Raw genomic sequence first — 25,210 nt, forward strand, 5'->3', positions numbered from 1 at the left:
AGAGCATTGATGGTCCTAGTCTGCAAGTGTGTGTGCTAGCGGGTCCTGGGTGGTCCCCGGTCAAGTAAACTACTCTGCTGAAGGCTTGGGGGGGTGCAAATGGATGAAAGTTGCTTCTGGTGGCTTTTTCAATGTCCCACCAAGGCTAAAAATGGCAGGCGACTGGTCGCTGTCTAAACAAGAACTATTCTGAATCCTTGTTAAATTGCTATAAAAATAATAGATTACAATAGAACTTAAGCCAAAAACAAATTCAATGATAATAACAAAAGCAGCAATTTTCAGTTCAGAGATTCCCAACCTCAGTCCTTCCATACATGTATATAATAGTTAGTAACCCCCCCCCCCCATAGTTTTACAATAACTTTAATTTACTGGTAGGCAGAAATGGCCTTGCTTACATCAGTGGCCACCTTCTCGCTCCTCTTCTGCTGCTTCTCTTTGTAGTTCTCTCCATTGTCTTCCATTTCACCTTAGAACTAAACTCAAGCTCCTGTGCTTTGCCTTCAAATCCCTCCAAAGTTCTTGCCCCACTTACCCTTCTGACCTGATAGAAAAATACCCCCCTAGCCGCTCTCTCCACTCCTCCAATGAGCTGTCATGACCACTGGTTGTTATTTTTATTTTAATAAAGTGTGCCCTTCACATAAATAATATAACAAAACAAACCTGTATGGGAGCAAGTGTGAATCTTGCATATTTAGGCCTGACCTATTGAGCTTTACACAAATTAACCCCAATTTTCTGGGTGCAATGATAGCTATAACTATCCAGCCAGGAGGATACATGTGTGCACCTTGTGGACCTTTTGTTCATGTGGGAACCTTTGAGCTTTCATGTCTTCAGGAAACCCCTTCTATAATGACTATATCCACAGCTCACAGTACATTAATGTGGTGATCAGTGGGAAGAATTCCTCTTGCATTGCTGGACATTGGGACGAATGTCACCCTTACAAATAGCCAAAAAAAATGATTGGTGTCACTTAAACTGACCTGAGAGGTACAAAGTGCACTTGGGGAACCCAGGATGAGAAATACTGCTGTGAACTTTGTTATTTAATACCAATGACAAATTCAGTGGAGCCTCAGCAAAATCATAAAATGAAATGGTATTCATTGGGGAACATTGAATAACTTGTGAGCCTGAGTACCATGTAGCGTGCTTATCATAATGGAATCATTTTGGAACACTTACAGAAGGATGTGTCTCCAGCTTAACGTTGTTCAGTTCTTAGTTGGAGGTCAGAATGGTAAATTCTGAAAATCATGACCCTGATTCTTCTGTTCAGCACTGACTTTTCTGTTCCAAGTACAACTCTGAAAGTATATAACCAACACCATTAAGTTTGCTTTTTTATTTGTACTATATGGGGTTAAAAGGGGGAGAAATCAAGGTGAGTGGTGATATCCGTCTGAAAAGGACGCAGGGGCTGTAATGTGAGGACCAGGCTTCATGTGATCAAACCGGGGTTATGAGGTGAGGAGGGTAGTAGAAGTAAGTAATGGAAAATAGTGATACCCAAAGGAAGGAACAGTAAGTAGCACATTACAATAAGTCACCAATACCAAACTATATTGTCCTTTCAGATATAAGATATGTCAAGTCAATGTAATGTGATTTTCTAACAAACTTTTCTGCTTTGGTATTGGATGAATACATTTGTTATACAATACAAAATATTCATGGCCTTCCCTAATGACCTTTGTGTCATCTTTTGCAGAATATGACAGACACCTAGCATCTAACAAGACTATGGCTGCGGCTTACTTGGATCCCAACCTGAATCATGCACCCAGCTCAAACGCCAAATCCCGTCTGAGCACCGGCATGGAGCGCTCACCGGGTGCCATCGAGCGAGTGCTGAAAGTCTTCCATTACTTTGAAACCAACAGCGAGCAGGAGCCAGCGATATGGGCCAGCAATATCCGGCACGGGGATGCCACAGATGTCAGGGTGAGTGTTGCTTCATTTAGATGACAAATTGGCAAATACTTAGCTAGCAAACACCTTGAATTATGGCTTTGCTGCACATTAAAATCCTTGTAAGACCTGGGTGGAAGACATTCTGTGTCCGTTCCTGCCCCCACAAGTACACAATGGGACTGATTTATTATAACTCTCCAAGTTTGGAAAAGATAAACTATCATGGGAGAACCTGGGTGATTGAGAGAACATGGAATGGATGTCTTAAAAATAAATTGCTATTAGTTGGCAAATAATTTCAGTGCCGGACCAGATCCATTCCAGGTTCTCCCATGATAGTTTATCCTCTCCAGTCTTGGGGAACCTTAATCAGTCAGGCCCTTCTTCTTAAATTCTTCTGCATTCATATGCATGTTAAAGCAAAGGTGGCCCATTACACTGTCAAAGGTCATGTTCCCACAAATTCATCAAGATTAATGTTTATTTAAAAAAATGCTTAGAGGTTGGATGGGAGAGCAGTTGTCACAAGGACAGGAAGTCACAGACAATGGTTACCTAAAAGATGCTCCAACCCTTCTCTGTGTTACTTTACTTTATAGCTGATAAAATGAAATTTGCCACTGGGTTGTCTCAGTTTATTTTAGATCCAAGCAGGAGTTGTGTCCTTGAAGTTTGATACAATTAATATGATGTGCTGGATGTCTGCCCTGTCTACTTGTTATGCTGGATTCCTGCTCGATTTTACCGCAGTCTCTCTGATCCCCAGGCTGTGATATCAATCGGCTCTGTACTGTGCTCCCTCTGGGGTCCCATGCACCCCAATATGTTTTGTAATGCACAGGTTAGAGGTGTCCATACCCTTTTACTGCCTTTGGGTCAGCTTACCAAGTAGATGAACTGTAAAAGCTCCAGCCCATGAAAACTGCTAAAGAAACATTAGAAATATAATCACATGAGTTTTAGACTTTGCCAAAATGTTTTAATTATAGCTCAGCTTTTCTATTTTTAATATGGTGGAACCCCTAAAGTAACATTGTGGACTTGGAGGACCCCCTGCTAAAAATCTCCACAGCTTACAGTACATTAGCATGGCAGTCAGTGGGAAGAATTCCTCTTGCATTGCTGGCCATTAGGAAGAATGTCACCCTTACAGATTAATAATTGGTGTTGGTGAAATGGCTTGTTTAAGGAACTATTGAACCACTCTTGTGGTTGTGGCATCTTCCAGACAGCATTGAGAGGTCCTGGACTTATCTACAGATTAGACAGCACTTAGGCAGATCGGTCCTGCCTCCATCACAGTCACTTGAGAGTAAAGGTGAAGCAGGTTGGTAATACTAAACCTCTCCATTTAAGCATGTAGACTGACAGCAATATGCAGCTTTGTTCTGCTGCATCCTCTCCCCTAGTTGTTCATCTGTATGCCCTGACGGATTGTTTTTTAAGTCTGGGAATGGCCACCGCACTTTCCTATGCAGTGCTGCCAAATTATACTTCCTCCACTCTCCTTTGAATAGAACGGTGACGGGTGTACAGTGCTCGTCACTGCACATGATCACAAAAGTTTACCAGTGATGGTGATCCGATTTCTGACGGAAGTCTGTACCTGCTTTACAGGTAGTTAAAGCGAATCTAAACCCTCATCAATTTTAGAACAGGTTCTGACCTACTTTGGAATCCAGTGATTCCACACGGCTTTACATGGTTAGCACCTTTCTCAGTCATTTGCACCGCAGTGCCGGTTCTTAAAGGACCAGTGTCTTCAGATTTGACAGAGAGTGGCAGTGAGTGGTTCGGGTACTGCTCACTGCCACCCTATTCATTCTCTGTGAAGCTGCTGCTGGGAGAAGCTACTTGTGCCGTTTCCCCAGAGGCAGCGATTCCTTGGCATGAGAAAGCAGTAAATGCACTGCAACCTAGGTGCCGGTGAAAACGGAGCCTGAATGTTTTAAAGGAATGCAAAACAAGCTCCAGCTTGGGGTCTCGGAAGGCCCTGTGTGCCCAATGCGGACAGCTAAGAGATGGAATTCAGCAATGAAAACCCTACAGTCAGCTGTGCGTTTGGTATTATGACCCCATTTTGATGCCACTTTGTTAGTAAGACGAGACAATGGCCCGGTGGGCTGGCACGCAGGGCCAGTGCGATATATGGGAGACCCATGAATTGTAAGCTCTTCAGAGCAGGGCTCCCTTTTCCTCCTGTGTGACTGTCTGTATCTCTCATTTACAACCCCTATATCATGTACAGCTCTCCGTAATATGCTAAACTCTCAGTTTTTACTGCTATCCAGAACTCCTTCCGGTTCAAGAAACAACCTTTTATCACACAAGTAATGGAAAATCTGCACCAATAAAACATAAATATAATGTTTATATGTTAGGTACATTTTTATTTGTATGCAGAGTACATGTAAAAGGTTTAATTTATACAAAACTGGGTTTTTCTGTCTACCTGGAGTAGATATAAAAGCAAAGCTTTTCACATCTGAGGTACCAATATGTTAGATGACCCCATTAATTAAAAAAATTCAGCAAATCAGTTCTGTCACAGAGGAAAAGCCCAAAAATCATAATTAGGTCGGAATAAAAATCAACCTTGCGGATTGGGAAGTGAAAGGTGAGTGACGGTTGTTGCAGTTCTTCTTTCAGTTGTAAGGCCCTTGGTCATTCGGCTGTATGAGGAATTATTTTTAACTTTTTGTTCGCTAGAAGAAAGAAAACGGAAATCTGCAACAAAGGCTTAGCAATGAAATGCTTTGTATGTGGAGCAGGGGAGGGTTTGTACCTTGTACATTGCTCCATGTGTTCTCATTGGCGATTCTCTTACTTTCTCTCCTGTTCACAGGAGTGTTGTTTTCAGAACAGGAAGACTCTGGGGCTCACTCATCAAAGCTTAAAAAAAAATTTAAAAAAACATTTTCAGGCTTTGCATGTTGAGGTGTTCGTAAATCCTGACAATGAAGATCTTTTTTGAAACATTTGATTCTTTTAAAGCTGGACTCTGGGTTTAGCAAATTTTGCCATACAGGCATATGCACATGCCATGTGCATTCCTACTTGAATGATGGTAGCCTTTGTCGTTATCTTCCATAAAATACCTTTTTGTTCTTGCACTTTGTGTACTTTCCAGTTCTGTTTTAATAAATGTAATAATTGTAATAATGTAAATTATAATAAATGTAATAATTTAATAAATGGGGGGTATTGGGACCAAAGAACAGTCCCACCTTGTTCTATGTAGATGAATGTACTCTGTAATCTTAACACACTTCCTATCCTGGGATGACAGTGCTGCTCCTCCATAGATACAGTAAATCAAGGGGTGTCAAACTCAAATAAAAATTGAAAACCTAGACAAAGTCGTGGAAACTTGAGACCTAAATAGCACCACTACTACAATTCCCTGCATCAAGAAAACAGTTCAATGCAGGGCTTAATGAGTGTCTGGAACTCCCTCTTTACTGAAATAGCACTGCTACTACAATTCCCTGCGTCTATAAAACAGTCCAATGCAGGACGACGCATAGGCAGAGTGGCTGCTGGTCTATAGACACGAGTGATGCCGCTACTATAATTCCCAGAATTATTTGTGTCACATTTGGATAGGTGTGTGTGACAACTGTGTTACTGGGAGACAATTTTGCAACTGATCTGCCACAATACCGGGGGGAATAAATCCTCATGAAGATAGCGGGCCTACCTGTTATTGTTTTAGGTATTTGAACTTCTGTCTGGTATCTTACATCTGCATTACTATAAACTTTAATTTTTCCGTCCAGGGTATAATCCAGAAAATCGTGGACAGTCACAAAGTTAAATGCGTGACCTCATATGGATTGCGATTGAGTCACCTGCGTTCCGAGGAGGTTCATTGGCTGCACCCGGATATGGGAGTATCTCATGTGAGAGAGAAATATGAACAGTCTCATCCGCCTGATGAGTGGAAGTAAGTTTAAGTGGCACTCGGATAATGTGTACTTGTATTAGATACACCAACATTACAAAAAACCCTCCCCTCCCCCCCAAATCTTCTGTACTTGTCCTAAAAACTGGTATTTACATGCCCCTGCTACCATTTCCTGTGCAGAACAACACCATTGACTACCCAGCACTGCTCTCCTTGCAAACAGCCCATAAAAAACAATGGGCCGTACTGTGTAGGCAGTAGAGAAAGACTTGCAGCAGGTAAATCTAAACAGTCATACAGTGCACCCAAAACCATCCTTTGAGTGTCCTATGAGATGAGCAACAAGGACCTTTTGGGGTATTTTATTTTTGCATGGCATTCCTAATTGTTTGAAAGCACAGGAGTGATCTCGCTTAAAATACAGCTTTCATTTAGGGTTCATCTTTTATTAAAACACAGCTGATCTGTGAATAATTCTTTCCACCCAACGACGCCTCAGCCTTCTCTACAGCAAAATTAATTCTCCCTCGATCCTTCCCATGCGATAGAGATTTAATCCGAAATACATTTTGATTCCCTAGTCTGCTTTATGTAAATCTGTATTTTCAGTTGCAAAATTCCCCAACAAACACCTGCTTATCTGCATTCGCTGAGCCTTCGCGCAAAGTGAGGAAATGAAATGCACAGCAGATAGTGGTAGACGATTCTGTGTTCGCTGTAATTAAATTGATCTGGAACTGTAATGTTTCATATTAATGAATGTCTGACTCTTTCTTGGCAAGAGGCACCCCGATAGGATGGGGGCAGGCGGTATTAATATTATTCCTGCTGGAAGCAGATGGGGAATACAAGGTTGTAAATTCTGGCTAAAATGTAAAAATGGTAAGGAGACACTTAAAGATGACCTTCTACCGAAAGGTCTGAATAATAGATTAGACCCCCACCCTTCTCTTTCCAAATTGTTCCCAGATTCTGCACTGGATATATTGGCAGCTCAATGCTTCTGGTGGATGAAATATGTTGCAGAATTTCCCAAATCTTGAAAAAAGATCCTTCTGCACTGCACAGGAGCATCCTCTTGTAAGATTTGCCATCTTTAACATTCCCAGAGTTATTTAATATTAAACAGGATTTATATAGCGCCAACATCTTACACAGCACTGTGCATTAAATAAAAAAGGGGTTGCAAATGACAGACTAATACAGACAGTGACACAGGAGGAGGAGAGGACCCTGCCCAGAAAAGCTTACAATCTAGGAGGTGGGGGAATTAACACACAATAGGAGGGGTGCCAGAAGCATTGTCAATTCCATAGGGTAAGCATATTTTATACTATATTATATACTAGCTACTGTTGTGTAGTCAATGGAAAAAAGAACTGGCTAAAAATGAGATTAAATTGCAGAGTCAAAAATGTGACTCACTATGGTCTCACTATGTCACTATGACTCACTATGGTCACTATATTTCTGGCATTGTATGTGCATTTTATCTAAAGCATAGGTAAATGTATGTGTATTGCAGAGCTGTATTAAATATGGGTCAGGGGGGGGGGGGGGGGTTGTTTGGTGGTCGTAATAAGACGTTTGCAGCAAGCTCCTACACTACCTGAGCAAGTCAAACCTGCTTGTTACAGACCCAGTAGTCAGTCCTAAGGCTAGGTTAAAATATTATTATTTATATACCGCCAATATATTACTCGGCACTTTACAAAGTCCATAGTCATATCACTAGCGGTCCCTTAAAGGAGCTCACAATCTTATGTCCCTACCATAGTCAAATGTCATTACCACAGTCTAAGGTCAATTTGGATGGAAGCCAATGCAACCAACCTCATAGTTTTGAAATGAGGGAGGAAACTGGCGTACCTGTAGGAAACCCACACAAACACAGGGAGAACATACAAACTCCATGCAGATAATGCAGTCCTGGCCAAGATTTGAACCTGGGATCCAGCCATGCAAAGGCCATGGTGCTAACCACTGAGCCAACGTGTATGCCTCGGGATTGAGCGATCCTGCACAAGTCCTGGTGGCTGGCACCGTGCAAGCTGCTCGGTCACTCACATTGCAGTGATGAATCTTATAGCACTGTACATTGCTACACCTATTCATTTTCTATGGGGTTGTTGCTGGTAGAAGTGAATCGTAGCATCTCCCCCAATAGCAACCTTTCCGGAATCCCACTGCCTTTCTGAACCAAGCCTAAGAGTTGGGATGCTGGATTCCTCTGCAAATATATGGGTGCTTTTGCTTTATACTTGCAGCAGTGTTTTTCCTTTTACCATGACCACCAGATCTCTAAAAACACCGGCTTTGGTAGACGTCAACCTGCACACTAATCAGTGATTTTTGGCGTTGTATATATATTTTATCTGGTAACTCTGTGATCAGTGAAACATATCATGCCGTATTGTTTATATCTTTTCATTTCTACTTTGTAGGTATGAGCTAAGGATCCGATATTTGCCCAAAGGATTTCTCAACCAATTCGCAGAGGATAAGCCGACCTTAAATTTCTTCTATAAGCAGGTAGGTGACCTCTACGGGATAAATTATGTATGGAATGGTAAACTCCGCAGATCGCTGCTCTGCAGTGGGTTTAGTCGGGTGCCATTGCCTGGAGGGAAGAAGACTTGTGTATTCAGCGCGACCTTTCAGTTAATAGAAAGCCAGCTTTTTTCTGTGAGGTATCTGTGCTCGCTTTCCACACCTCATCTGTTTTCCTGTGCTGCAGACACTTCACCATTTCCATTCTGAAGGGATGGGAGAGAGAAAGGTGAATTTACTTTGTAGCTGGCAGAAAGCTGCTAGGCACATTTTGTTGTTGTGGAATATTCTTTCTACCAGAGATTACAGAAAAATCATTGATGATCCCCATGTAGCCAATTATTGTATTCAGCATCCATATACTTCAACATTTTATGTATGCATTTCTCTGATTTTATTGCTGCAGGTTTTGCAAAGAAAAAAAAAGTAAGCATTTTCCTTGAATGTACAACTTTCTTTCCAAGTTTGCTCTGAGACACACTGAACCCACCTTGCAATGCTTACTCAATGGCCCTGATTTATGAAAGCTCCTCAAGGCTGGGGAGGATACACTTTCATCAGTGAAGCTGGGTGATCCACACACCTGGACTGGATCTGGTCCAGAATTGAAAACACTTGCTAACAAATAGCTAATGACTTTTAGGAAATCCATTCCAGGTGTGCTGGATCACCCAGCTTCACTAATGAAAGTATATTCTCTAATAGCCTTGGAGAGCTTTAATTAGTCAGAGCCAACGAGGGACTAGTCTTTGCTCTTGTATTAAAACTAAACCCAGACCGTATTCTTCCCCAAATTTTTTTAGGATGAATAGGAAAAAGCTGTAGGAGGGAGGTGGCTCCTGTATTGTGACCCAACTTTTCAGTACCCAACCAAAAAATGCTGGGTGGTTACTGAAATGTGCTCGGTGGTGGGCCCGGTTTAAAGGGTCCGGGGAAGAACACTGCCAGAAGATCCTTGCATGTCCCTGTTCAGTTGCAGGCAACCCATCTTCTCTTCTTCATTCTGATCTTTGGCTATCTTGGCTGGCCAGGCTTGGATGATGTAAGGCTGAGTACCCATGTTAGATTTTTGATGTTGGAAAGGCTTTTTCATAATCCTTTCCGACGACAAAAGACTGAAAGATGCATGAACGAGTGCTGCACATTCAGCGCCATTCTTCTCTATGTAAAGGGAAGGGGAAAGAATGAGTGAGAGGCACCCCGCTGTTATCTCTCCCCTTCACTTGCATTGCAGTCTTTTGTGGATCTGCCAGGATGGATCCATGAAAAACATCGGACGGCCTCTGTACACGTCAGATTCTCATCTGATATTCACCCTGAAGCAAGAATCGGACGAAAAACATCTGACGTGTGTACGTAGCCTAGCTTCCTGCATATAACTGTGGAAGTTCTTTTAGTCCTAGCACCCCCAGGGTATATCACTGATGATTTTGCAGAATCTGATGTACGTAAGAATTCTGTTTTACACATAAGGTGCCGTTTGTTGCTTTCTGCTCTTTAGGCACACGTTGTCTGATATGACCACAAGCACAGAACCAGCATTGGCCTTATTTATAAACATTACCAGAAAGTTTTTATTCTAGACTGGAACTCTTCATTAAAGATCAGTTCATTGGAAATGTGATTGTTCCTTCTGCTAAATGTATCAGTGGCTTTGTCCAGAATTTTAAACCTATTATCTGTAGTACGTGCTGTCTCTGTTGGTCTCCCTGGGACGTTCCTGTATTTCATTTCTACATCTTCCCATGTCTGTGTTGATTATTTTTGCTGGACAAATCTTCCAGGCTCGTCTGCTCAGTCTGTGTGACAGTGGCTGGGTGCTCATCATCTGAATGAGACCTGACAGATATTGCATACGGTATACAGTGCAAAGGCCTTGCTGCAGGGCTGAACTTATATATACGGTGATGCAGAGTTAGTGTCACTTTACTAAATTCTTTCATTGGCATTTTCAGTTTTTTTCTATTGGCATTTTCAATGACATGCACAGAGGCCTAAAGAAAACCAGCCAGGCCAAACAAATGCAGGAAACCAAATATTTTAGTGTTTGTTATATTGAAATCCAGAGTAGTGTTTATCAGCCTTGCTTGGCATTACTCACGGGTATATGTCCATGTCAAGAGGCAAAGAGCAACCTGGTCAGGACACCTGCCCTAGGCGTGCACCCCGGACCCTCACCCTAGGCGTGCACCCCCGGACCACCCTCACCCTAGGCGTGCACCCTGGACCCTCACCCTAGTGGCTATGTTTCTGTTTTTTTGCCTGTTTGCATAGTTTGTTGTTCTTTTGTCTTTGCATGAAGAGGAACACATTCTGATTGTCCACGTGACCTTTTGGATACTGTTCACTTTAAATGAATCATTCTAGGGCCATGCTGGAAATTTTGCTCCAACTGGCCGTGACCTCATCTCAGGGTTAATGTGATCATCTGTGCTAGCGCCACAGTCATTATAAAGGGATTATATTTCAGGGACTCCCCATGTGATTTAAAAATATGATCATTAATTAGATGTCATTGAGTATCGTGTTGTGTGTGTTGCTCTATCCATGAATAGTTTCTGATTTAGCACTTGAGAAAAAGGCCCCGTTTGTCCAAAAGAAAAGAGGAACACGATTGCAATTTCTTTATGGTAGAATTGAGTTTGCAGCCACCTAGGGCACCAAGCAACTCACAGAATACTAAAGATCTAGAAATCCTGAAACTTCTATTTAGAATCTGAAATGTCAGTCTTGAATTACTGTATTGGTTCTGTCTTAGCTTGCAAGAATGCTGGCTTTTTATTATTTACTTGGATTCCTTCCTTGACAGAATAGAAGTGTCTGCTGACCCTTTCAGATAAGATTGTGATGTCTAGGATTCTTACAAATGTTCCTTCCTGATTACTTTTCTTTAAACATAACTTTTATATATCACATACACTGTACAAAGTCCATAGTCATGTCACTAGCTGTCCCTGAAAGGGGCTCACAAGTCCCTACCATAGTGATATGTCATTAACACGGTCTAAGGTCAGTTTTGGGGGGAAGCCTCCCCTCTCCATAGAGCGAGAATAGTGCTTTATGTATCGTGCATCGTTCAGTTTTTTGTTGTTGGAAATGATTGTGAAAGATCCTTTCCAACGACCGTTGCACATGTGTACGCAGTCTAAGGCCGAGAGCAGATCAGAATTCATAGCACAGCCATAAAGGTTCTGTACTCAAGATGCTGCAGTAGTGAACATTGATGTCACCATGATGATGAAGTGTGTAAATTACAAAACTGTCTGAACAGAAATACAAGTCTTTTACCAGATATCAGTGCTTTACCATGTTTACCCGAAGCTAGCTGAAAGCACACTCCACATGTATCACAATCTTATTTTGGGTATAAAAGATATTTTCCCAGTGACTTATCATTCCTGGATTTTCTCGTCTTGCTGTTGGAATACAGCCTTTGCTTTTCATTATCCGGAACACAATCTATTCTGTGTAACCTGCTTTTCAAGGATATTAATAGCCCCATTTGCTCAGAACAAAGCCTGCCTGTGTCGGCAGCAAGGGGCCGCAGAGTTTTCGTGCGGAATGATGTTTTGGGGGATTTGTTCAAGGTCATATTACGAGTCCCTGAGCTGACGTGGATGTGCAAGATCCGCGGATCCTTCTGGAGTCTGCGGATAACAAGCTCCCTTCTTAAGAAAGAGCCGGATGTTTGTTAGGAAAGACTCTGACTGCTGAAGGACGAGGAACGCTAAATTGTAAAAAGCTTTGCCTTAATCCTTGTGCACCCAATGCACGCTATCGGTACTCGGAACCGAGCTCCATGTATAGCCAAAGGGATCAATGCCTAATCCCTTAAGGGATAACTGTATATGTGTCATAATGGGTGATTTAAGCCACCAGGATTGATTTTTCTTAAATAGTAGGTGAAATAAAAAATTTGCTTTGCATAAAATACCAAATCATGTACAATATCCAAAAATCGCTCCTTGTTTTTCATGTATTATGTGTAACGAGGCAAAACCCTAAATGCAGCACATCCTGTTTTTTGGATGCATTTGTGTAAGTGATTCTCACCCAGGGTTCTCTCCAGAGGTTGCTGGGGGTTCCCTGAGCAATCTGTGCCTCTCAGGTCAGACTAAGTGGCACCAATATTCTTTTTGCCTATCTGTAAGGGTGAAATTATTCCTTCTGGCCAGCAAACTAGCAAAAAATGAGTATTACTGCAGGGGTGTCAAAACTTTTTGAAAAGAGGGCCAGATTTGGTGAGGTGAAAAAGTGTGGGGACCAGGGTTAGTGTGGGCGTGGTCTTGCGGGTGCTGCACAGCACACGCCCACCAGGTTGACATGAGGGATTCCCTGTGCACGAAGTCCGGTGTGGGTGCTGGCTCCATAAAGAGCAAGTTCTTGGAATCAGAGTGGACCTATAATGACGTGGGGATTCCCTGTGATGACAGAAGCTGCGGGGTGGTGGAAATTTGAACAAAGGCCACAATTGGCCACCAGGCAGGACTTCGGACATGCCTGAACCACTGTAATCACCAAGCTACAATGACTGTTGACCACAGTACTGCTGCCATTGGCTTCCTCATATTTTCCTGATATAAATAGCAGAATCAGACAGTTCCATTGCATGGTGGCTCTGATTTGGCACTGTGGGTGCTGCTTTGCATGTGACATGTTGCATTAGGTTTATGATCTTTTCCATGTTTCCCTCTCAGCCTTGGTGGCTTGTAGTGATCCCGTCTGACATGCTTTTGCTATCAGCTTGTCCTTGGTTCTCACACTATTACTCACAATCTTTAAAAATGAGCTCTTTATTCCTGTTAATTGGTAATCTGCTGTATTAGCCTTGTTCTGCATTACTCTGCAGGGGCAGCTCGTTAATCGTGTCACACACAAGATTCATGACCCCTGTCCTTGATGCCTTAGTCAGTTGTATGGCTGCCTGGAGTCTTTTCTGTCTTACAATAAATTGTATGTTGGAGCATTATTTAAAATAAAGAAAAAAAAGCCCTGTAATACATTAATGAACACTTTAGTGGATTTTTTAACTACAAATGCTGCTGCAAATATCCAGCAAGCTCCTAACTTTCTTTGTGCTTTACCTCCTGGTGTGACCTACAGAAGACCTCCATGGAATCTGCTCCTCCATGGGTACATTACAGGGAGTGAATGTTGTCACCCTAGGACAGGAAGTGTGTTAGTAGCAGGGTCACCAGGGAAAAATCTCTAATGCAGGCACCACATTTATGGACTAGTTGGTGGCAGTACATTACACTTCTGTTTTAATGGCTTACAATTTAAAGCAGAACTAAACCCTGTGTATGCCCACCTACCTTTGACCCGTCCCAGGGTGCTGCCATCTTCTTACATGCAATCTTGATAGGCTATGCCAGGATGATGCAGCTTGGCAACTTTGACAGTTGCAGGAAGTAATCAGGTAGGTAAGAATGAAAATTGCAGGATGATACATCGCCTGTCCCTTTCTGCAATAAAGCCCTGCCTGATCACAGTGGAATTTAAAAAGCAGGGGTCTCCAGCTCTAGTCCCTGTGGGAAACATTTAGTCTTGATTTTGATATAAACCTTTTGCTATTGGAGGAATACTAAAAATGTGTACAGCTCCCGGCCCTCAAGGATTAGAGTTGGTGGCTGACCCCTCTTTTAATAGAAGTCAGCACTTGTAATAAAATGCAATAAGCTCACTGCCACCTTGCTGCAGCTTTATGAGAAAAGGAACAAGTGTCACAGTTTATTTGATTTGGGGTTTAAAGAAAACCAGATACTCTTTCCCCACCTTCACATGACAGTGCTGGCCCTGTCCCCAAATACAAGCTCCATTACATATAAGAGAAGTGCTCCTCCTTACCTAGAAGGAAATGAATGGAAGCCAAGGAAAGAGAAGTATGAGCTGCTGGGGCAATGAGCCCAGCTCACATACTGTTTTTGCACAGGCACATAAATACATGGTCAGCATTCAGCACCAGATGGGAGTCCAGACCCTGTAATTAGGTTTTTTACTTAGGATGCTACTAAAAAGGTTCACGGCACCAACTAACGACAGAGAGCAACAGCCTGTGACCTTGTATTTGTGTTTGATGCAGAATCCAACAGAGTAGTCGCAGATGGTAGACATTGCTGATCTACAGCTGCTGGACCTGCCTGTAAAAGGGTCTTTCTATTATGCAGAATGCCTGGCTGTTATTGTATTGCCGCTGACCCCTGCACACCCGTCTGCTCTATTGTAATGGTCATGGTATTGGTGATCACCACCTGGGAGGCAGTATCCTTGTCTGCAAGACTCCTCACTGTTTACTATTTGTATTATGGGAATCCCTTGAAATTTTTTTTAAATTATAAAAAATACCTTAAAGGATCCCGCTAAACATGGGGGCTGTAAAATAATGGAAATATATTGCATACAAAACTTAAATTAAATTAGCAATTGAAGCTATTGGATTTCTCCAACAGATTTAGGGTTCCCTTTAGGATTTCAACTTGGCAATTCTATGGAAATTGCAGGGCTGTCCTTGGGTACCTCCTCTTCCTCAGACGACTAGATACTGGAGATTTAATTATTGTCAATTGTTAGCCGGTATGATTTTATGACCCTTAGACTGGCTCCTGGCGTGTTACTGGTGTGTGTATGCCGGAAGTTTACAGCCCAATGGATTATCAATCAACCACCTCTGAAACCTTAGCCTAAAAATCCCCAGACATCGTTTTCTAGTGCACTAAGACCCCTGATTGGAAGGAGATGAAACGCATTAATATTAATGTGTGCAAGTAATTGTGTTAGTCCCACACACATCTTATACTTCCAACAATAATGTGACTTTGGAAATGGATAGCAGTGACGTCACATCCATAGGGAATAACAATATTGAGTCTGCCGTGACCGCTATGGCTGTGACGATGCTCCACAAATTGCCAGGCACAGATTTTTTTCTTGCAAATGAATTTAAAATGAAACCAGTAATCTCCCTGGCCCCCTTTAGCTGGGTGCACCACCTGGCACTTTTCAGTAGCCACCGGCTGTTTTTGGGTGGTTAATGAAGAGTTGGGTCACAATACAGGGACTGACACCCGCCTACAATTTTTGGCCACCTGGCTTAAAAAAAATTCTGGTTTGAACACTGTGAAAAATTGCAAAAGATAAAAAAGGCAAGAGATTCAGATTGCTGATCTGGGTTATTCTTGTTAACTTCCTTAAAGTGGACCTAAACCTGTGTTACTCATCTTTCTCCATTCCTTTGCTGGTTGCCACCAACTTCTTTCTTTGCGATCTTGGGCCATGTGGATTGACCAGATTACGTGTGAAAGTTCATTAATTCCTGACACAAGTGGAAAAAGCTTGGAATTTTAGGTATTCTGGCAACCAAAGCTGACGCTATGCATGCGCAACTCAGCTTTGTAGCCAGAAACCTGGAGCGATCAGGCGGGTAGGAGTGTTTATTGCATGAGAGACATCGCCTGTTCCTGCCTGATTGTGGATTCTCAAAGTGGAACGAACTTTAGTTCCACTTTAAGGTGACAAACTTGATTTTCCTGCTTTAAAACTGCTGCAGCACTGAGCATTGCACCACCACAGGCAGTAAAGAATGGTTCTCAGCGTTGGTATTGCCGCAATCCCTCCAAAGGAAAGCAGCACGGACCAGCCCTGAAACACCTGAAGAGAAAACCATAAGAAATTACACTCGGGCTATCTATTCTCCCAGGTTCACAGAAGGGCCCTGTAGTGTCAGTATCATTATATCATATATCATATCAATGTCCTTGGACAAAAAAATCATGGAGTAGTGTTAGTGTTATATCAAGAAAACCTGTCGCTGTGCCCTCAATGAGATGATTAAAGCAGAATTAAACCTGTGCTACTCACTACCTGTTCCATCACAGGGGGCTGCCATCATTTTTCTTTTCTCCCCTTTACCATCTTCAAACATCTTGATTGGCTATATTGAGATGGCTGCTGCGTTCATACATCGCTGACACGGGCAAGGGAAGCCAGGATTGCCAAAGTAAATAAGCAGACTTTCCGCCTTTTTGTGACATTTTCTGGCTTGAAAATACTCTTCCACCTTCTTCTCGTGAGGTCAATATACTAAGGTCTCGGCAATTCCCTGAGGAAGCCCGTTTAGAGGGAAACGTGTTGGGAGAGACCATAAGTACAGTACTGACCCACATCTTGAACTCTTTATTGAGAGTATTTTATAAAGTCATGGTTAAACATTGCCATGGCCTCTTTTACCAATTATATTTCTAAGAAGTATATGTTTTAGTAACTGAAAAAAAGGTTTTATGTCATGCTAGATTTATTTTCTGCCATAAAGAGCCGCTATCTTTCTACCTTTTCTCTTCAGCAGACATTGTACTTTTAGTGTAAGGTCTGCTTTAAAGCAAAGCTCAAGTCTGGATAATGGTCTCTCTCCCAGGAGCCAGCTCTGAACTTGCCACTCTGATTACATAGACTATCAATCATCACATCATGTCACAGCGAGATATCACCCATCACCTGGCAAAAACCCAAACACGACAAAATAAAGAATGAACAATATACACTCTGCACAAGCTGACAGTCCTTGTAGTAGAGATTATATGGTTAATTATTTATGTGTTTAGGCTCCCTGATCATGGACTTTTAAAGTGGAACTACAGTATAGTTTCACTTTTTTATTATAAATATTAATAAAAACCAGTATTTATCTAGCGTCAACATATTACGCAGTGCTGTACATTAAATAGGGGTTGCAAATGACAGACAGATATAGACAGTGACAGAGGAGGAGGAGAGGATCCTGCCCAGAGGAGCTTACAATCTAGGAGGTGGGGAAGTATCACACAATAGGAGGGGGATATGGAATGGTGGGAAGTAGTGAGGGTTTAGAAGACAAGTAGGTGAGGTTGAAGCGTTGGTTTTTGAGTTCTCTTTTAAATGAGCAGAAAGTAGGAGCAAGCCGAATAGGATGGGGAAGACCATTCCAGAGAGTCGAGGCAGCTCTAGAAAAGTCTTGTATCCATGTGTGTGATAAGGTTATGAGTGAGGAAGTCATTAGTAGGACATTGGAGAAGGGAAGAGAGCTGCTGGGGGGGGGGATATTTCTTTTAGGGTAGAAAGGTAAGTGGGACAAGAACTGTGGAGGAATTGAAGCCAAAGCACAGGAGATGGAATGTGATTCCAAGGTGAAATGGAAGCCAATGAAGAGAACTACAAAGCAAGGCAGCAGAAGAGGAGTGGTGGGAAGGCTGTGAATGGGGTAGGTAGGTGGGAAGGCTGTGTATGGGGTAGGTAGGTGGGAAGGCTGTGTATGGGGTAGGTAGGTGGGAAGGCTGTNNGTAGGTAGGTGGGAAGGCTGTGTATGGGGTAGGTAGGTGGGATGGCTGTGTATGGGGTAGGTAGGTGGGAAGGCTGTGTATGGGGTAGGTAGGTGAGAAGAATGGATAAATCTGGCTGCAGCATTCATAATACATTGTAGAGGAGAGAGTCAGGTTAGTGGAATTTAAGCACTAAGCACAATTTGGGGTTCAGAACCCTTGTCATCTTGATTAAAGATCTTAGCCTTTCATTCTGTTTTTTCATTTAACCCCCTCACCCCTTCCTTTAAAATCCTCAGATACATACACAGACATTTTTATAGATTTTTCACAATTACAAAGTTGTGATTTTGTATGTAGTATAAGTATTGTTGTGCTGTTGTATGTCTAATTACAAGTCTACGCTTTCATCTGTAAAGAATCCTTTAATTACTGTTTGTTTTCTAACATCTCTCTATCTTTAAATACATTTGTTGTTACAAAACCTTTTCTTTATTGTTCTTCTGTAGTAAAAAAATGAAGGAAAATAAAACTGACTATAGATTGCCTTTAAAGCCTGGTGTTCTGCAGTCCTTTTCATGTATTATGGAGGAGCCGTTGGCACAGAATGTGTGTAAAATTTAATTACATGTGCCGAACTTGTTATCCAAAAACAGCTATTAAATATTAAACACATTCTTTTTTTTTAAATTTTTTAACAAGGCAGTTTATTTATTCATTTTTTTCAAGGGAGAAACGGTTATGGAAAAAGAATTCATCTATTCTCGCATTTTGCTGCGAATAAGAAGCCGGTCAGCGGTAAAATTCAGGTTGTGTATTGTACAGCGGAATAAGAAACAGGCTAAACTCAATAGAAATAAACACGCAATTGAATCTTGGGTAATAGAAGCAACGAAGTATTGTGAACAATATCTAGATGTGCTCCAGGCAAGACGATTCATTGAGAAAGAGAAGCGCTTGTATGGCGGGAGGGGAGACTGGGGCTGTGCTCTAGCAGAGCGCTGATCTGCACAGACAACAGGACAGAACCAAGAGGGCGAGAGGATAGCGGTGTAGCCAGAATCATGGTCTCCAATTATCGGTATCTGCTGAATCTCCGTGTCTGCTCTGTGCTGCCCCCTTTTGATAATGTGACAGCTAGCAAGCGTTTCATCTTTAGGAAGTGAGCCATCTGGGGCTGTAAATTTATGAAATAATTCAGAACTCCGGCCAGGCAGTTGTTAAATCGCAGCAGTTAGAAGCCACATGCATCAGAATACATATCCAAACTCCACATGGTTCACCCTCTTGCCACCTGCTTAAAGCCCACTTGATCTTTCAAAAGAAAAAGTTGACGTTTATTTTTCTTCTAAAGCCGCTTTAGCTTGTTCTCTGTGGAGAAGCAGTAGTTGAGTCACACCAGTAGATCTGCAATTGGCAAAACTCTTGCTCCCTGCAGATTGGAGAGCTCTGGCTTCAACTTAAAAGGGGACATGTTGTATCTCCGAGAAACCACTCAGAGAAACCACTGCTTCCTGATAGAGACAGAGGGTCCTACGCTGCTGCTGACAGGCTTTCCTTCTCTGGTCAGCTGCTGGCAAGGGACAGGCTTTTCTACTCATCTCAGGCTGTCGCTGCTTTTGAAATACTGTTGGGACAAACTGCGGGACTTTATTTTCAATTGATGCACCGCAAACTTTTCAGCTTTAGCTATGTAGGTAGATCTTTAGAAGGTTAAAGCAACCTGTTAAGCTAGGGGGTGAAAAAGTTTCTTTACTTGACATGCCAAAATACTAACACAAATTAAAAAATATAGGAAAAATGTTACTATGCTTATGTTCTCTCCGCCTTCCCTACTAAAGAAGGGAGACGTCTCTGTTCTTCTATAAGATCCTATAGCATGACGAGTAGCCCGACCTCACAAGATGGTCCGGCACAATGCAGCCCTGTCTTCTCATGGGATTTGGGCTACTTATCCTTCTGCAGGATCTCACCAAAAACATTGTCATGTCAGCCTCAGCTAGGCATCATGAGTGAAAGCTGTGTTTAGAACATGTTTTCACTACATTTTTATTAATATTGTAACATGTTATCATGGGGAGGCCAAAGTAAAAAGTAACACCTTGCACGGTCTGCTTTAAAGCAAAGCTGAAGTCTGGTTAATTCTCTCTCACAGGAGCCAGCTCTGAACTGTCACTCTAATTGCATAGACTATCAATCATCCCAGCTTGTCACATCGAGATATCACCCATCACCTAGCAAAAAGCCAAACACAACCAAATAAAAAAGGACCATTGCACACCCTCAATAAGCAGACAGTTCTTGTAGACATTATATGGTTACTTCTTCTTGTGTTTAGGCCTGTACAAGGACTGACTTGCAGTAATGTGCAGGAGGGAGGACAAATTCAGGGTTGTTGACTGTACAAAAATTGGGAAATCGAAAATTATGTATTTGCTTGATGGGGCTACTGAGAGACAAAGTAGGGGAATTTATTTACTCATACCTAATAAAAGTACATACTGTGTTCAGGTACCCTGTAAACTTCTGTACTGTTTGCGCTCTCATTGGACTATAAATTTGCACAAGCACGGTGCAATGAGCTTTCTTGCATTGTTCCACCACGGTAAACTGTTGACAGTGTATCTCAAAACACAGATTATTATTATTATTACACAGTATTCATATAGCATTGACATATTATGCAGCGTTCTACAAAGTCCATAGTCATGTCACCACAATGGGCTCACATTATAATATCCCTACCATAGTTATATGTCATTATTACAGTCTAATGCCAATATGAGGGGAAGCCAATTAACCTAACTGCATGTTTTTGGGATGTAGGAGGAAACCAGAGTACCTGGAGGAAACCCACGCAGACACGGGGAGAACCTGCAAACTCCATGCAGATAGTGTCCTGGTTGAGATTTGAATTTGATCCAGTGCTGCAAAGGCCAGAATGCCAACCACTGTGCACCCATAATTTTTTGTATTTTTGGTTCTTTTAGGGTAACATAGGTAAAGAATGGGTTTCCCTCACTTCCTTTTCGATTAGATTTTTTTGTAAATCTATCTGGAACCCACAGAAAATAAAGCAGCTGTTGGCTTTGACCACTTTGGTTTTAGATATAGCATAACACCTTCACCAGCTTCAAATGCCTCAAGAAGACCCCTACCTGGTATAGCAAACCGAATAGAGCACCATTGTGGGCCCCTAGGGGGTTGTACTCCTCAGGAATGGGGCGGGGCATCTGGGTATGGGGGAGCACTTGATTTTCCAAGTGATTGTAAGGGCAAACAACCACTGCATTGAGATTTGCAATACAAGAATGGAAAAACTAGTAACACACAATCAAGGTATAATTGTATCTGTATGCATAAAGCGTCTTTTGTCTTTTTTTTTCTCTGCTTTTGGATAAATCAATAAGGCGTTTAAGCTTAAATTGTAGGCAAAATCCATATTTTCGAAGAGGAGAGATCTTTAAAACACATTCAGCAATTTTTTTCTTACATTTACCACAACAACACAAGTTTATGATGAACCACGATGCTCATTTCCTGACGATTACCTCTACAAATGCCCCAAGTGTTTCTCCTGCTGCCCGCTTGTGTACAATATGGCTTATTGCTAACATTGCCAGGGTGTAGAAGCTGCAGAGGGGCTCAGGATGCAGCCAGCATATGGATGCTAATGGTGGCAGCTGCTGAGCCGAGTCTGGGGTCATGGCGATCCCCTTCCCCCTTCATCATTTATTCGCACAGCCTGCAGTATGCTGCTAATACAACAGATGCAAAGCTTTATCTATGGGAGTATGATGATATCATATAACTCCTACACCCAAACCCATTTTCTCTTGGTGCACAGCCCAAGCCACAGGGCAAGGTACAACGTCGGAAGGTCCACCATTGCATTTTATGGTTCTGACAAATCTGAATTGATAAAAGAACATTGAAGTTGGATTGGTTGCTTTGGGCTATTTAACTCCCACATCTTTGTTCTCATTTTTCAGTGACATATTAAGGCACTCTGGCCTTTGCAGCGCTAGGTCCCAGGTTCGATTCCCAGCCAGGACACTATCTTCATGGAGTTTGCACGTTCTCCCTGTGTCTGTGTGGGCTTCCTCCCACATACCAAAAAACATGCAGTGAGGTTAATTGGCTTCTCCCTACAAAATTGACCTTAGACTACACTAATGACACATGACTATGGTAGGGACATTAGATTGTGAGCTCCTTTGAGGGACAGTTAGTGACACGACTATGGACTTTGTACAGCGCTGCGTAATATGATAGTGCTATATAAATACTGTGTAATAATAATAATATACCTGGCCAAAACCTTTGTGGACATTTGATTATGAAACCCATATAATCTTTTTGGGCACCCTATACCCATGGGCAGTTATGTGGAGTTATTCCTCCATTTTTCTTCTTTTTAGGATGGGGTTCCCCTAGTATTTTGGAATGTGTCTGAGAATTTGTGCATCTATAACATTTGTGAGGCCAGGTACTGATGTTGAATCACGAGGCCCGGCTTGCAATAACCATATCCATCCCCAAGATATTAGGGTTGGAATAAGGCCTCTGCAGAGGCCACTCTGCACCAGATTTGGTAAATCATGACTTTACAGCATTGATTTTGTATGCAATGTCATGCTGGAGCAGAAAAGAGCCTTGAAATGTTGGAAGGTCATATTTGTCTAAAGCAGCCTTTTTTTCAACCTTCAGGGTCTTTAAGAACCCATGACAATAATTTTTATATCCACAGCTCACAGTACATTAGCGTAGTGGTCAGTGCGGGGTGCCAATCTTACAGATAACCAAAAAGATCATTGGTCTCAGTGGTAACACAAATTTTGCCTTGCTCAAGCAAACCCTGATGGAATCCTAAGGTTTCACCAAACCCCGGTCTAAAGCGTCTTTGTATGATAAATTATTAACAATATCCTTCCATAGAAATAATTGGAACCATTTAGATGGGCATCCATTAGACTCTTGAAAGGTCATCCACGTAATTCTGGCCATTAAATAGCCATGATGAATAATGTCTGCTCGGTCCTAAAGTGGCTGGGCTCTAATAATATTTTTTTTAATACACACAATCAATTTTGAAATCAGCCAGCTTCTACAAACTTTCATTTGCAAACAAATAAATAATCATTTATTCCACAGCTCTTCTTTGGGTAGCCTATTGATTTAGAACACCAACACCAATTCAGAATTTGTTTTTAAAAAATATGCACCTGTCAATAAACCAATTTTTCTAATATTTGCAAAATTTCCCCCACTTGCATTATATCTGAGGATTTTTAAAAGGTTATCCATGTATTTCTGGTCATTCAATAGGCATCAATGTCTGCTTGTACATATAGAGGTTTGAAAGCATTATCATGCACAAGTAAACTGGGCTTCTCATTCCATTGTATGTAACTATAGAAAATTAGAAAAGTTGGTACCAGATATATGAATAATTAAAAAATTCCCCCCAAACCGGTCTAGTTTTTATTCTAATCGCTCCTTCTCTTCTCTTCCGCTGTCTTCCAGGTGAAAAATGACTACATGTCGGAGATGTCAGACCAAGTGGACCAGGAAATTGCTTTGAAGCTGGGCTGCCTGGAAATTCGGTAATACCCTGAATATCCTTAACACATTCTGCCAGAGGTAGTTCCAGTCTGTTATTCATGAAATACATCAGCGGCCTTGCTTATACAACTTGGTTTCTGGTATTGTCAGTGGTGTGGTTTCCTGGTTTGGGTTTTGGTTACCATTGTCCAAAATATGAAGGACACATAAGTTAGTGTAGTAAGATTGTACTCTTTTGAAGGTAACCTGCTACTCAAAATGGGGAAAACCATAATTACATGATAGAACCTTGGTTCCTACCATCTCGCAGGACCTTTTTAGTTATTTGCTATGGAGAATATAACAGGAACACAGAGGGGTAGGTAGGTATAGAGTATGGAGGATTTAACTAAACCTATAAATAAAATAACACTTCTGGCCTTTAATCAGTGTCCATAATACTGAGAATACTTTTTTATAGTGAGTCAGAGGTTCATTCGCATACTCCCATCATTGTTCGACCCAGAATTTTCCTAAAGCTGGGTGGGAAGAGATTGTAGGTGGGAGGCAGCCCCTGTATTGTGATACAAATCATCAGTAACCACCCAAAAACAGCCGGGTGATTACTAAAAAGTGCCAGGTGCTGCGCCCAGCTCAAGGAGGCTGGGTAGAACACTGACCCCCATAATTTGATTTCCATAAACTTAAAGGAAATGGATACCCCTGGTTAGCAACCCCCTGCTATAAATATTTCTATTTGCTTTTCTAATATTGGAAGTTTTTGCAGTTATGAGTTCTCAATCTGCTTATTAGCCTCTCCCCTATGATGTAAAAAAAATATGTAAAATTGTTTTGGACTAATATTTTAATAGATTGTCATTTTAAACATTTTTTTATTTTACTTTGAATAAGTTTATCTTTACCAATGTTTCTATTCTGTTTGCAGGCGGTTGTACGGGGAGATGAGAGGGAATGCTCTGGAGAAGAAATCAAACTATGAAGTGTTAGAGTAAGTATCACTGCTGCTCTATTATCATTACTAGATTCAGGATTTACCCCAGATTGTTCCTTTTCTTATCACACCAAAATTTATATTCCATGTTGGGATGAAAACATGTGATAGTGTATAAAGCATTTACTATTACAATGCTATACATCAGCAACAAGCAACCAGGCAGTGTTAAGCTTTTTTTTTTGTGACCATTAAAGGAAATGTGTTGTGGTAAAAACATGGAGGCTAATGGTTTCTCTCTCTGATTGATGTTACTTTTTATTTATATCATGTAGCACTGTAGAAAAGAAAAGGGTTGCAGATAGCAAACCTGCATACATACCAAGTACAAACCATGACACCTGAGGAAAAAAGTGGCCAAGGTCTATTCATAATTTTTTTTTTAATACGCACCTTTAGCTTTGCAGCATGCTGTTTTCCAATGTATTGTTCTGTGGGTCTACTTATAAAGTGGTTTCCCCTCCTAGCTTGTAAGCTCTTCTGGGCAGGGTCCTATCTCCTGTCACTATCTCTGTCTGTCATTTGCAACCCCTATTAATTTATTGTAATGTTAATAATAATACGGTGAATCTGACATTCCCTGGTGGAAAATCTTCAGGCCCTTGTATTTCAATAGCACTTACCGATTACTGTTAATGTTTTAGGGAATGTCAGATTCACTGCTTTATCAATGGACCCTATAGAGTGTAAGGCAAACAAGTAAATAATTCCATTTGCAAACAAGTAAATAATCATTTATTACACAGCTCTTCTCTGGGAAGCTCACTGATTCAGAACACAAATTCAGAATTTGGTTTCAAAATGCTCCTTTCATAAACCCGTTTTACTCACTTGAATAAAGAAATTGTCAACCAACACTGCTGTTCCATAAAGTGCTTTTGATATTTGCAAACTTTCCCACTGCTACATTAAAGCTGTGGGCTATTTTATTGAGAATGTCATTAGCATTTTGATGGTAAAGTAGGGAAGTATCAAACTTGT

At 41.5% G+C, this 25,210-nt stretch overlaps 1 protein-coding gene across 1 annotated transcript in view; it reads left to right on the forward strand.

The window, feature by feature from the left end:
* Window positions 1-25,210, forward strand: part of PTK2 (protein tyrosine kinase 2) — a 145,896-nt gene that overhangs the window by 21,970 nt on the left and 98,716 nt on the right. Inside the window, exons 2-6 of the mRNA XM_072410626.1 lie at window positions 1,724-1,956; window positions 5,706-5,872; window positions 8,278-8,365; window positions 23,200-23,279; window positions 24,164-24,226. Of these exons, the coding sequence (XP_072266727.1) occupies window positions 1,724-1,956; window positions 5,706-5,872; window positions 8,278-8,365; window positions 23,200-23,279; window positions 24,164-24,226 (631 nt within the window). The remainder of the gene's footprint in view (window positions 1-1,723; window positions 1,957-5,705; window positions 5,873-8,277; window positions 8,366-23,199; window positions 23,280-24,163; window positions 24,227-25,210) is intronic.

This window comes from Pyxicephalus adspersus, chromosome 5 (assembly GCF_032062135.1).
Source record: "Pyxicephalus adspersus chromosome 5, UCB_Pads_2.0, whole genome shotgun sequence".
Classification (NCBI taxonomy): domain Eukaryota; kingdom Metazoa; phylum Chordata; class Amphibia; order Anura; family Pyxicephalidae; genus Pyxicephalus; species Pyxicephalus adspersus.